General features: G+C 43.2%; 1 protein-coding gene across 3 annotated transcripts in view; it reads right to left on the bottom strand.

The window, feature by feature from the left end:
- btbd8 (BTB domain containing 8) overlaps window positions 1-4,610 on the bottom strand; it is a 104,784-nt gene extending 100,174 nt beyond the window's left edge. Inside the window, exons 1-2 of one of the 3 annotated variants that reach the window (XM_087990447.1) lie at window positions 4,151-4,610; window positions 99-303 (exon numbers count right to left, since the gene is read on the bottom strand). In XM_087990447.1, the coding sequence (XP_087846573.1) occupies window positions 99-235 (137 nt within the window). In that variant the 5' untranslated portion in view covers window positions 236-303; window positions 4,151-4,610. Of the gene's footprint in view, window positions 1-98; window positions 304-3,544; window positions 3,696-4,150 lie in introns of those variants that run through there. The other 2 variants (XM_043698782.2, XM_043698783.2) reach the window with 2 other exon arrangements.
- Between the last annotated feature and the right edge of the window lie 8,404 nt (window positions 4,611-13,014).

The raw sequence follows: 13,014 nt of genomic DNA, 5'->3' as shown, positions 1-13,014 counted from the left end.
ATCACCAAACTCTGTAAAGGATAACAGTTTGGAATAACAAGAATATTATCAAATAAAATATTCCTTTCACTAAAGAACACAGGAAGGATGTTTCATACCCAAGAAGATCCTGATTTAACTGCAAAGCCAGTGATTCTTTCAATATTTGTCTTTCATTTTTTACTCTCTCCTGGAAACCAGTGGTATCTTCCAGATTTGGTACTCTTTGTACAATTCCTCCGTTCCATGTTGCCATTTCCAAGCAATTTCTATGGTTCTTAATGGCTATGTTGGTATTTTTTCCTTTCTCATCTCAGAAAAAATCTAGTTGGGAAAAAGTAAACAAAAACATTGAACAATTAAGATATATAAATCAATTCATATTACTCTTAAGCCAAGAAATCTGTATGTTCCAGATCTGGCCAGCTCCAACCAGCTCACCAAAACAGTGGACCATAAGTTGATTTTACACCATGTGTGGTATGTTAATAATCCTTGGTGTATACACTAAAATCATTAGTGCAGTTATACAAGGCAATGCAATAATTTAAGATAGCATCTACTCAGATTTCATATCTAAGGTGTAACTGATGTTGGGAAGCAAGTCAAAATATATTTCAACCTCAGGATCCCACCATTTATCACAAATTAATTTTATACAAGTGTTAAATTGAAACAAGATATGTATTATATGAACATTAAAATTGAAGTTAAAAATCCTATATCTCAGACTCAGGACAATTCAAAGCACTCAACAGCTATTTGAAGTGTAGTGGGGCTTTGTTGCTGGAGGGATAAATATGGACCTGGAGACTAGGAAAGGTTCCCCTATATTTTTCAGAAAGTGCTGTGGGACCTTTTACTTCTCTAAAGTGCAGCCAAGGCCTTGGTCTAATAGGTTACGCAAAATACAATGCCCATGTCAGGACAGTTCTTCATCAACACTGCGTTTCATTTGCTGAAGTCTATGGAGTGGGACATGAACACTCATTGCATTACTGCCTCAACCTCTCAACAGTTATACATTTTCTTTCATACTGTTTCACCAGTTGGTATTTATTTGGTGCTAAGCTGCCAAACAAAGAAACTGTCTTGAGAATTTAAAATATTACAATTGAGTATATTTACAGCCAAAGCAACTTCCTGTGTGTGATATTGGCAATTAAAAGTGGACATGTAATTCGTATAATGGCCCATGTCCTAGGAAGTACATATATAATGCTGAAGGATTAATTCTCAATGTATAAGTTATGAAATTTCAACCATTAGAATGACATAAGTACTGCAGATGAAGAAGATCTGAAACAAAAATAGAAATTGGAGAAACTCAGCAGGTCTGATAGCATTTGGAGAGAAAAAGCTGAATTAGCTGGCAGGCGGGCGGGGGGAGTGAGTGAATAGCTGCAGTCAGAGGCCACAAGAACAAACAAATAGTAACCTCTCTTCTCTTTCCTTAAGAGCCACAGCAATGGGGTTGGCTCTCAACTGGCCTCTGAAATGGCCTAGCAAACCACTCAAGCACAGTGGCATATTGTCAAGAGGGAGATCCTTGGGAGTCCTCAATATCGACCTCAGAAGCGACAAGGTCTCATGGCTTCAAGTTAAAAATAGACGAGGAAACAATAGGAAATAGACGAGGAAGAGTGATCACCACACAGTGGAGATGAGGTCCTGTCTTCACATTGAGAATATCCTCCATCATGTTGTGTGGCACTATCACTATACTAAATGGGACAGAGATCCAGCAACTCAAGACTGGGCATCCATGAGGCACTGTGGACCATCAACAGCAGAATTGAACTCCATCACAATCTGTAACCTCATGGTACGGGGCATATTCCCCACTCAACCATTACATCAAGTGATCAAACCCTGGTTCAATGGAGAGTGCAGCATATTTGAGGCATCAGCACCAGGATATCTAAAAATGAGATGTCACGTGAAGTACCAAATAGCATAACCAGTAAATGATAATCAGGTCTAAACAATCCTATGACCAACGAATCAGATCTACCCTCTGCAGTCCTGCCACATACAGTCATGAATGGCAGGGGGCAATCAAACACCTCACTGATGGAGGAGACTCCAAAAATATCCCCATCAATGATGGAAGAGCCAACACATCAGTGCAAAAGAGAAGGCTAAAGCAGTCACAGCAATCTTCAGCCAAAAGTGCTAAGTGGTCCAACTTGGGCTCCTCCATTGGTCCCCAGCATCACAGATGCCAGTTTTTAGCCAATTCGATTCACTCTATGTGATAACAAGGAACAGTTGGAAACACTGAATACTGCAAAGGCTATCGGCCCTGACAACATTCCAGCAATAGTACTGAAGACGTGCTCCAGAACTTGCCATTCCTCCATTTACAACACTGGCATCTGCCCAACAATGCAGAAAAATTACCTAGGTTGATTCAGTACCAAAAAAAAAGACAAATCAAACCTGGCCAATTACTGCCCCAGTCTATACTCCATCATCAGTAAAGTGATGGAAAGTGTCATCAATTGTACAATCAAGCAGCACCTGCTCAATGACATTCAGTTTGGGTCCCACCAGAGCAACTCAGATCCTGACCTCATTACAGCCTTATTTCAAATATGGAAAAAATGTCAAATATTGGAGGGGAGATTAGAGCAATAGCCCTTGACATCAAGGCTGCATTCAACTGAGAGTGGCATCAAGGAGCCCTAACATAACTGGAATCAGTGGGAATCGGGGGAAATGTCTCCGCTGGTTGGAGTGATACCTGCACACAGGAAGATGACTGTGGATGGTGGAGGTCAGGCATCTCAGCTCCAGTACATTTCTACAGGAGTTCCTCAGGATAGTGTCCTAAGCCCATCTACTTTCAGCTGCTTAATCAATGACCTTCCCCATATAAAGTTGGAAGGGAGGGTGGGAGGATGTTTACCAATGATTGGATAATGTTCAGCACCATTTAAAGTCCTCAGATACTGAAGCAGTCTACATTCAAATGCAACAATCTCTGGACAATATCCAGGCTTGGGCTGACGTGGCAAGTAACATTCACATCACACAAATGCCAGGCAATGACCACCTCCAACAAAAGACAATCTAACCACTATCCCTTGACATTCAATGGTGTTACCATCACTGAATCCCCTATCAACATCCTAAAAGGTGACCAGAAACACAACTGGCCTTATCATTTGAAGAGTTCCTACAAGAGCAGGTCAGAGGCTAGAAATATTGCAAGTAACTCACCTTCTGACTCCTCAAAGCCTGTCCATCAAGTACAATGCACAAATCAGAAGTGTGATATGGAATACTCCCCACTTACCTGGATGGGTACAGCTCTAATAATACTCAAGAACCTGACACCATCCAGGACAAAGCAGCCCACTTGATAGGCACCACATTCATAAGTATCAATTCCCTCCAACATGCTCAGTCCACATTGCTACTACTATCAGATGTACTGCAGAAATTCATCAAAGATCCTTCATTAACACCTTCCAAACCCATGACCATTTCTATTTAGGAGGGTAAAGAAACAAATATATGGGAACACCACCAATCACAAGTTTCCCTCCAAGTCACTCACCATCCTGACTTGGAAATATGTTGCCATTCCTTCATTGTGGTCAAGTCTAAATCCTGGAACTCGCTCCCCAAAGGTATGTGGATCTACCTACAGCACATGGACTGCAGTAGTTGATGGAGGGATCTTCATCACAACCTTCTCAAGGGTAGCTAAAGATGGGCAATAAATGTTGGCCAGCCAAAGACACCCTCCCACCCATCCCAAGTGAAATAAAAAAGACGCTGCTAGATCTGCTGAGTTTCTCCAGCCTTTTCTGATTTTATATCGGCTTTATAAATGCAGCGCTCAGATCACCAGTACGAATAGCAATAATTTTAAGCAAAGTAGCACCTTCAAATTATAAATCAGAGTAATTTGCAAACAAAAATGGCCTTAAATATTTAACAGCTGAAAATATTCAGTATCTGTCCGTTATATAAAGCAGTATACAACATAAAATGACCTAATACACGCTTCACTGAAGTATCAATCATAATCTGATCAGCAAACCCTGCAGCTGGATAATATTTGATTGACCCACTTATTTAGAATGGCAATCCCAATGTTACACAAGCTGGCTTTTTTTTTGCTGAGACGGAAAGGGCTTGCAAGTAGAAAACAACATACATCTGAAGTGCAAAGTTGGGTGGGTGGGTCAAGTGTAAAACAGGAGGAGTTCATCCTAGAATTCACATTACCTCCGGTAGAATTCACGGGAATGCCAATGAAATGTTAAAACCCTTCGACTACACGCACGGATCTTAAATAAAGAGGCCCGCGGTTATATCCACGGGCTCTAGGCCAACCCCGACCGGGGAAACTTTGGTAGAGGCCCGAGAGCATCCGGCGAGAAGCGCCGTGAGTTTGGGGTGGGGGAAATTATCACCTCTCTCTCCCTCTCGTTTAAAAAAAAATGCAAGAAGCCGGCACCCAATGAGGCACCGTTTAAAGGTGGGATTTAAAATGCAATGCCGAGAGGTGAGCAAGAACCTGCCAACAGCAGCAGCGAGGCTGCCTGAACGCTGGGCAGTGAGAGGTTAAACAGGGGCAGTAGCTAAATGCTGGGGTATCCCTCTGCACAGCAGCAACTCCCGCGCCCACTGTATCCTCGCCCGTTGCTAGGCGCCTTTTGGCGACAAAAACATCGAACCCCCTCCGGCGGTCTGACGTCACAATGGGTGTCCCGGCCCGCCAAACCCTATTCTCATTGGTTGATCTTGCACGTCACGTGCGGACATCTGCCCAATCAGACCCCTCTCCCGTTAGCCCTGCCTCTTCCCTGGGTGAGCTCTCCTCCTGGCCTTGTAACCCAAAGAGGAGACAGGTCAGAGTCGGGTATGGGTGGCATCAACTTTCTCTCTCTATTTCTCTCCATTGATGGACTGGAGTGGACAAAGTTAAAAACTCTCTCCATTGGTGCTGCCAAATCTGCAGTGGTTCCAGTAATTGCAGTTTTTAATTCTCAACCTTCCCTATAGCTGCTTTTCTTTTTGCTTTTGCACCTGTCCCGAAGGCATGGGTCACTTGGCTGGATAATTGGTTTCTGTTGCGAAATGCTGCCAACAGTGTCTGTTCAATTCCCACTCCAGCTGAGGTTACCAGGAAGGGTTCTCATTCACAACCTCTCCCCTCATGTGAGGTGTGCAGACCCTCAAGTTAAACTATCACCAGTTGTCTCTTTCTGTCTAATGAGAGCCATGATGTGCAGGTACCAGTGTTGGACTGGGGTGGATAAAGTTAAAAATCACACAGCATCGGGTTATAGACCAACAGTTTATTTGGCAGTACTGGCCCTCAGAGAGCTGCTTCTTCATCAGGTACTAGTGAGGCAGGATCGTAAGACACAGAACTTATAGCAAAAGATCACAGTGTCAAGCAATTAAAATGATATATTGAACAAACTGTTTACTTTAGTGATAGAAAGGGATAGGTGTATACCACTGGGCAAGAGTTACAGCTGGGGGAAAGGCAGATTAGATGCGATTAGGCAAGATTTAGGAAGCATAGGATGGGGAAGGAAACTGCAGGGGATGGGCACATTAGAAATGTGGAGCTTATTCAAGGAAAAGCTCCTGTGTGTCCTAGGTAAGTATGTATCTGTCAGGCAGGGAGGAAGCTGTAGAGCGTGGGAGCCGTGGTTTATGAAGGAAGTGGAATCTCTGGTCAAGAGGAAGAAGAAGGCTTACGTTAGGATGAGATGTGAAGGCTCAGTTAGGGTGCTTGAGGGTTACAAGGTAGCCAGGAAAGACCTAAAGAGAGAGCTCAGAAGAGCCAGGAGGAGACATGAGAAGTTGTTGGCGGATAGGATCAGGGTAAACCCTAAGGCTTTCTATAGGTATTTAAGGAATAAAAGAATGACGAGAGTAAGATTAGGGCCAATCAAGGATAGTAGTGGTAAGTTCTGCGTGGAGTCAGAGGAGATAGGGGAAGCACTTAATGAATATTTTTCAACAGTATTCACTCTAGAAAACGACAATGTTGTTGAGGAGAATACTGATATACAGGTTACTGGACTAGGTGTGATTGAGGTTCACAAGGAAGAGGTATTAGAAATCCTGCAGAGTGTGAAAATAGATAAGTCCCCTGGGCCAGATGGGATTTATCCTAAGATCCTCTGGGAAGCCAGGAAGGAGATTGCCGAGCCTTTGGCATTGATCTTTAAATCGTCATTGTCTACAGGAATAGTGCCAGAAGACAGGAGGATAGCAAATGTGGTTCCCCTGTTCAAGAAGGAGAGTAGAGACACCCCAGGTAATTATAGACCAGTGAGCCTTACTTCAGTTGTTGGTAAAGTATTGGAAAAGGTTCTAAGAGATAGGATTTATAATCATCTAGAAAAGAATAATTTGATTAGGGTTAGTCAGCACAGTTTTGTGAAGGGTAGGTCGTGCCTCACAAACCTTATTGAGTTCTTTGAGTAGGTGACCAAACAGGTAGATGAGAGTAAACCAGTTGATGTGGTGTATATGGATTTCAGCAAGGCATTCGATAAGGTTCCCCACAGTAGGCTATTGTACAAAATGCGGAGGAATGGGATTGTGGGAGATATAGCAGTTTGGATCAGTAATTGGCTTGCTGAAATTGGCTTGCTGGTGGTTGATGGGAAATATTCATCCTGGAGTCCAGTTACCAATGGTGTGCCGTAGGGGTCGGTGTTGGGTCCTAGCTGTCCATCTTCCTTCCCACCTATCCGCCCCACCCTCCTCTCCGATCTATTACCATTACCCCCATATTCATCAACCTACCGCACTCTCAACTACCTTCCCCCCCAGCCCCAATACCTCCCATTTATCTTTCTATCCCCTTGGCTCACAGCACCACACTCTTGACTCTAGATTGCTGTAAAGTCTTTCATCTTTTAGAATGGGTTCCAGGTTTTGGTTTATTAATATGTAAATCCCAGAACTACGTTTAAGTTATATTCTCGAGATAACTTAAGGTTTTATTTTAAAAAATGACATCTCAGCTCAGACAATGTATTAAAGATGTGAGATTAGAGTCTGTCTGTATCACAATCTTGAGTCAGACTGCTTCTATTTCCAAAGAAGGAATTTATAAAATATTATATGGATTGACTGCCTAGAGGTTGTGTGCATTTTGTGCAAAAATAGCATGTATCTGCAAATGCAAATTCACTCTGTAGACTTATATGTGAGTGTGTGCATGTGAGTGTATGAGTGCGCATGAGACAGTGTGTTTGCATGTGTGTGTGCTTAGTAGAGTGAGTGCGTGATTTATAGCAAGTCAGATTGGCAAGATGCAACAAGTGATATGCCACAGGGATCACTGCTGGTACCTCAATTGTTTACAACTTATATGAAAAAATTGGATGAAAGAATGGAGATACAGTTGCTAAATTTGCTAATCAATGAAAATGCAGTAATTGTACCAGCCTCCAGCACCTCATATTTATCTAAATTAAACTCCATCTGCCACTCCTCAGCCTATTGGCCCATCTGGTCCAGATCCCATTGTATGCTGAGGAAACCTTCTCTGTCCACTACACCTCCAATTTTGGTGTCATCTGCACATTTACTAATGATACCTCTTATGCTCACATCCAAATCATTTATATAAATGATCAAAAGTACTGGATCCAGCACTGATCCTTGTGGCACTCCATTGGTCACAGGCCTCCAGTCTGAAAAACAAACCTCCACCACCACCCTCTGTCTTCTACCTTCGAGCCAGTTGTGTATCCAAATGGCTAGTTCTCCCTGTATTCCATGAGATGTGACGTTCACCTTCTTCACTTTCGTCACTAGGCTCCCAAACAATGATTATCAGCCAAAGATGCAGTGATTCAGAATCGAACACATATTTGCTTTTGTAAGATTTGGCATTACATGGGCTGATTACATCATGTATAAATACTTTTTTAAAGGTTACTGTCATTTATTTTGTTACATTTCAGCAAGTGTAAAACTGGTCCAGGAGGAGGGAATCAGGGGCCTGCAAAATACATTTTCAAGGCTTGCATGACCTCAAACCTCCTTTGAAATAGATTACTTACAGTGTGAAAACAGGCCCTTTGGCCCAACAAGTCCACACCGACCCGCCGAAGCGCAACCCACCCGTACTACATTTACCCCTCACCTAACACTACGGGCAATTTAGTTTGGCCAATTCACCTAACCTGCACATTTTTGGACTGTGGGAGGAAACCAGAGCACCCGGAGGAAACCCACGCAGACACGGGGAGAACGTGCAAACTCCACACAGTCAGTCGCCTGAGGCAGGAATTGAACCCAGGTCTCTGGCGCTGTGAGGCAGCAGTGCTAACCACTGTGCCACCGTGCCACCCAAATAGAAGGCACGTAGCTTTAAATCAGGTCTCACATTGTGCTAAAGGAGTTTCTTGCTCCTGTGTCTTTGTTCTGGCAGTTCAGATTGAAGTTCAGAGCCTCTGATTTCTCATTATTCCTTTAGTACTGCATTACAATTTGAATTATTTTTGGACCCAGGTTTTGTATTGAATTCCGTATATATTTGGAGTAATTCCAGTTATGGTGTGCAGTCATTAATTATAGGAGAAAGTGAGGACTGCAGATGCTGGAGATCAGAGCTGAAAATGTGTTGCTGGAATAGCGCAGCAGGTCAGGCAGCATCCAAGGAACAGGAGAATCGACGTTTCGGACATGAGCCCTTCTTCAGGAATCTAATTATAGCCATTAATTATAGTCTTCCTTTCTCCATCTGTATTGCTTATATTTTTATGGCTGCTGTTCCCCTCACCACTGGTGTCACTTAGCTTCCTTTCAAGGTCCTAGAGAACTAAATTTGTTTGAATTGGCCCGCTAATGATTGTTTCAGCTGGTGTTGCAAAGTTAATAATACACTAATTCTTAAATACAGAAACAAAAAGATTTATTTTTCAATTTACCTTCTATTCATACCTTCTTGACAGGAACAAATCTGCCAGTCCAAAAAAATCAACTTATGCACTATGTGGTATAAAGTTTGGCACAGTAGTATAACTTTGTTTTTAATGTTTAACTTACCATTTGTACTGGCTCTGGAATGCATTCCCACATCCCCTGGATATTCACAAGAAATATAAAGAACAAAACCACTGCTAATTCCTAGCATTGGCACTATATGCCAATCTCTAATAAAGTACAAAAGTACCAGTGATTTTAAAAAAAACTTGTCACACCATGGAGCATGGAAATGCTGGTTCAGTCCACTATTCCCCACAGGCTTATCTTCTCTCAGGTGTTAGAAGAATTGAATAGTGCTTACCTACACAGAGGGACAGTCTGATAGTAGCTGTATTTAGGGCCACTAGTCTTTAGGCATCAATAGCTACAGAGAGCCACTGCAAAACCATAGGAATATTCCAACTTGTACTTCTGGTTGGGGAGATATTGTCACAGCCCAGAAGGTGGAGACATCTAACCCTAGAGTAAGGGAGAAGAACGGCTGGCATGGGAAACTTCTTTGGACATGAGCCAAATATTCGCAATTTCTCTGGTGGGATAAACATTTGCCGTAAGGTTTTCTGATCCTGAAAGCTGTTGATATGTGTTGTGTGATTTTTAACTTTGTCCACCCCAGTCCAATGCTTGCACCTCCATATCACAGGTATTCCTGACTGCAGGTGTCAAAAAGCCTATCTGCATGTGTATGCATCTCATTAAGCTCCAGAATCAAGTGCTGTTTCTTCACTGACTTCAAACCAGTGGAGAAATCAGTCCTTTCAGATACCTGACTGCATATAAAAAGCTTAAACCTGGTAAACCTGACTTCTTCCTGGACTTTGGATGAAGGATGAGCTGCTTTGTCATATAGTACAGCTTTAAATCCAAGTTAATGCAGTGTAAATTCTCCACATGGAGAAAAAGTAACACAAGAGAGGTGAAAATGTGTTGCTGGAAAAACGCAGCAGGTCAGGCAGCATCCAAGGAACAGGAGAATCGACGTTTTGGGCATAAGCCCTTCTTCAGGAATGAGGAAAGTGTGTCCAGCAGGCTAAGATAAAAGGTAGGGAGGAGGGACTTGGGGGAGGGGCTTTGGAAATGTGGAGGGAGGTCAAGGTGAGGGTGATAGGCCAGAGTGGGGTGGGGGTGGAGAGGTCAGGAAGATGATTGCAGGTTAGGAAGGCGGTGCTGAGTTCGAGGGATTTGACTGAGACAAGGTGGGGGGAGGGGAAATGAGGAAACATGAGAGGAGCTGGTTGTCTGCATTTGAAGAGGTGGAGCAAATGTGGTGTAATAGGATCACTGGGGGCAAATTGTATGATACGGTATTTGGATGGGGGGATGGGAATTAGGAAAAGTGAGGGTGAAGGTCTCCCTGAACATGAGAGGAAACAGAGCCAGGAAGGGCATTGGGACCTTAATTGGGCTGAAGCAGGAAACAGTAGGGAAATCAAATAAACAAGAATGAAACTGGTAGATATGGGGTAAAGGGATGATGGGCATCACTAGACAGTGTGGTGAAGGATAATGTAGGAAGGGAATCTTGGTGGGTGATAAGGAGGATTGAAGGTATTGGTCCTTATGGAAAAAGTGAAGTATAATGTACTGTTATGAGGAATTCTTTCTTTTCTCAGGCGGTTAGAGTTACTGCTTAAAGTTTATGGCCAGATGAAGGGATCTGCAATGAACCACGAGTCTACTGGCTAGAGAAACAGGCTCAGCTGAGTTCCACTTCCAATAAACAAATGTCACTCCAGAATTCATGGTGTTATATTCCAACATGATCCCCTAAAGCTGTCATCTTGTTACCTCACTATTCTTACAATCCAAGAGAACTTTGTCAACCAGGACTGTACATTTGTATTGAGTGAGCATCCTTAATGACTCCCCACACCCTACCACGCTATTGATTGGATAAGGAGACTGATTAACAAGGTTAGATCTCACAGAATACAGGGAGAACTAGCCATTTGGATACAGAATTGGCTCAAAGGTAGAAGACAGAGGGTGGTGGTGGAGGGTTGTTTTTCAGACTGGAGGCTTGTAACCAGTGAAGTGCCACAAGGATCGGTGCTGGGTCCTCTTTTTTTTTGTCATTTACATAAATGATTTGGATGCAAGCATAAGAGGTACAGTTAGTAAGTTTGCAGATGACACCAAAATTGGAGGTGTAGTGGACAGCAAAGAGGATTACCTCAGATTACAACAGGATCCTGATCAGATGGGCCAATAGGCCGAGAATTGGCAGATGGAGTTTAATTCAGATAAATGCAAGGTGCTGCATTTTGGGAAAGCAAATCTTAGCAGGACTTATACACTTAATGGTAAGGTCCTAGGGAGTGTTGCTGAACAAAGAGACCTTGGAGTGCAGGTTCATAGCTCCTTGAAAGTGGAGTCGCAGGTAGATAGGATAGTGAAGAAGGCATTTGGAATGCTTTCGTTTATTGGTCAGAGTATTGAGTACAGGAGTTGGGAGGTCATGTTGCGCTGGACAGGACATTGATTAGGCCACTGTTGGAGTATTGCGTGCAATTCTGGTCTCCTTCCTATTGGAAAGATGTTGTGAAACTTGAAAGGGTTCAGAAAAGATTTACAAGGCTGTTGCCAGGGTTGGAGGATTTGAGTTACAAGGAGAGGCTGAACAGGCTGGGCTGTTTTCCCTGGAGCGTCGGAGGCTGAGGGGTGACCTTATAGAGGTTTACAAAATTATGAGGGGCATAGATAGGATAAATAGGCAAAGTCTTTTCCTTGGCGTCAGGAAATCCAGAACTAGAGGGCATAGGTTTAAGGTGAGGGGGGGAAGATATAAAACAGACCTTTGGGGCAACGTTTTCACACACATGTGTTATGAAATGAGCTAGTACAATTGCAACATTTAAAAGGCATTTGGATGGGTATATGAATAGGAAGGGTTTGGAGGGATATGGGCCAGGTGCTGGCAGGTGGGACTAGATTGGGTTGGGATATCTGGTCGGCATGGACGGGTTGGACCAAAAGGTCTATTTCCATCTGTACATCTCTATGACTCTATGACACGGAGAGAGTGATGACCTTTACATTTCAATAGTGTGCTGTCCACCTCTTATTCTGAGGGTGTTTTCCCCAGGGATAGACCCCAACCAGGGGAAAAGTCATTAATTCCTCATGCTGCACATTTCTTCATGACACACATTGATTGTCACTTTTTTTTAACTACTATAGCAAAATCAAGTCCATTCTTCACGCTCTAACCTCGTCCACCTGTCTCTGAAATTCGCTCCATAAGCATTGCCTATGATCCCTCAGTGATAGATCTATCATTTACTAGGTAATGAGAACAACATTAGGCACATGTATTACTGAGATTGAGACAGTAAAAGGTGAAAATCAGCATCGCATGCTGATGGAGCCAAAGCTCTGTTCTTATCATTTTAGCCAATCATATCAGCACCTTGCAACATAATGATACTATAGCAAACCTAAGTGCAGTGCAAGTCAAAATGTGTTGATAGTAGTGCAGATTATGTCGTTTGAATTGATTATAGCCTCAAAACATCTTCTTTCCTTGCTTACCAATATGTCTGCCTAGGTTGGCGAAAATGAGTACTGCAGATGCTGGAGATTAGAGTCGAGAGTGTGGTGCTGGAAAAGCACAGCAGGTCAGGCAGTATCCAAGGAGCAGGAAAGGAATGGGTGATGAAGGACTTTTACCCGAAAAGTCAATTTTCCTGCTCCTTGGATGCTGCCTGACCGGCTGTGCTTTTCCAGCACCACACTCTTTGTCTGTGTATGTCACTAAACCAATGGAATAAAGATTAGAGCACATATCCAGCAGCAACTGAACTGCTGGACCAGATCTCCAAGACAACTGTTGCTCTTTCCCTACAGGCAGCCAAATTCTTGCATGGCAGAACCATGACACTGAACAAAACTTGGTAGGAGCCCTCTCTAGTCTCCTGAGGGGCCCTGCCTGTTTTACATCTCCACCATGGCCAAGTACAGAGATTCCGCAACTGCTTGGGGCTGAGCAATGGTCTGTTCTCCAGCTGTCCGCTGAAGGTCAAAGACTTACCGGAAGAAGTGAAGCCTGAA

Source organism: Chiloscyllium plagiosum, unplaced genomic scaffold (genome assembly GCF_037043375.1).
Source record: "Chiloscyllium plagiosum isolate Xiang-an unplaced genomic scaffold, Cpla_swu_hap1 HiC_scaffold_9, whole genome shotgun sequence".
NCBI classification, from domain to species: domain Eukaryota; kingdom Metazoa; phylum Chordata; class Chondrichthyes; order Orectolobiformes; family Hemiscylliidae; genus Chiloscyllium; species Chiloscyllium plagiosum.
The sequence above is the reverse complement of the archived record's forward strand: the minus strand, read 5'-3'. Positions and strand labels throughout refer to the sequence as shown.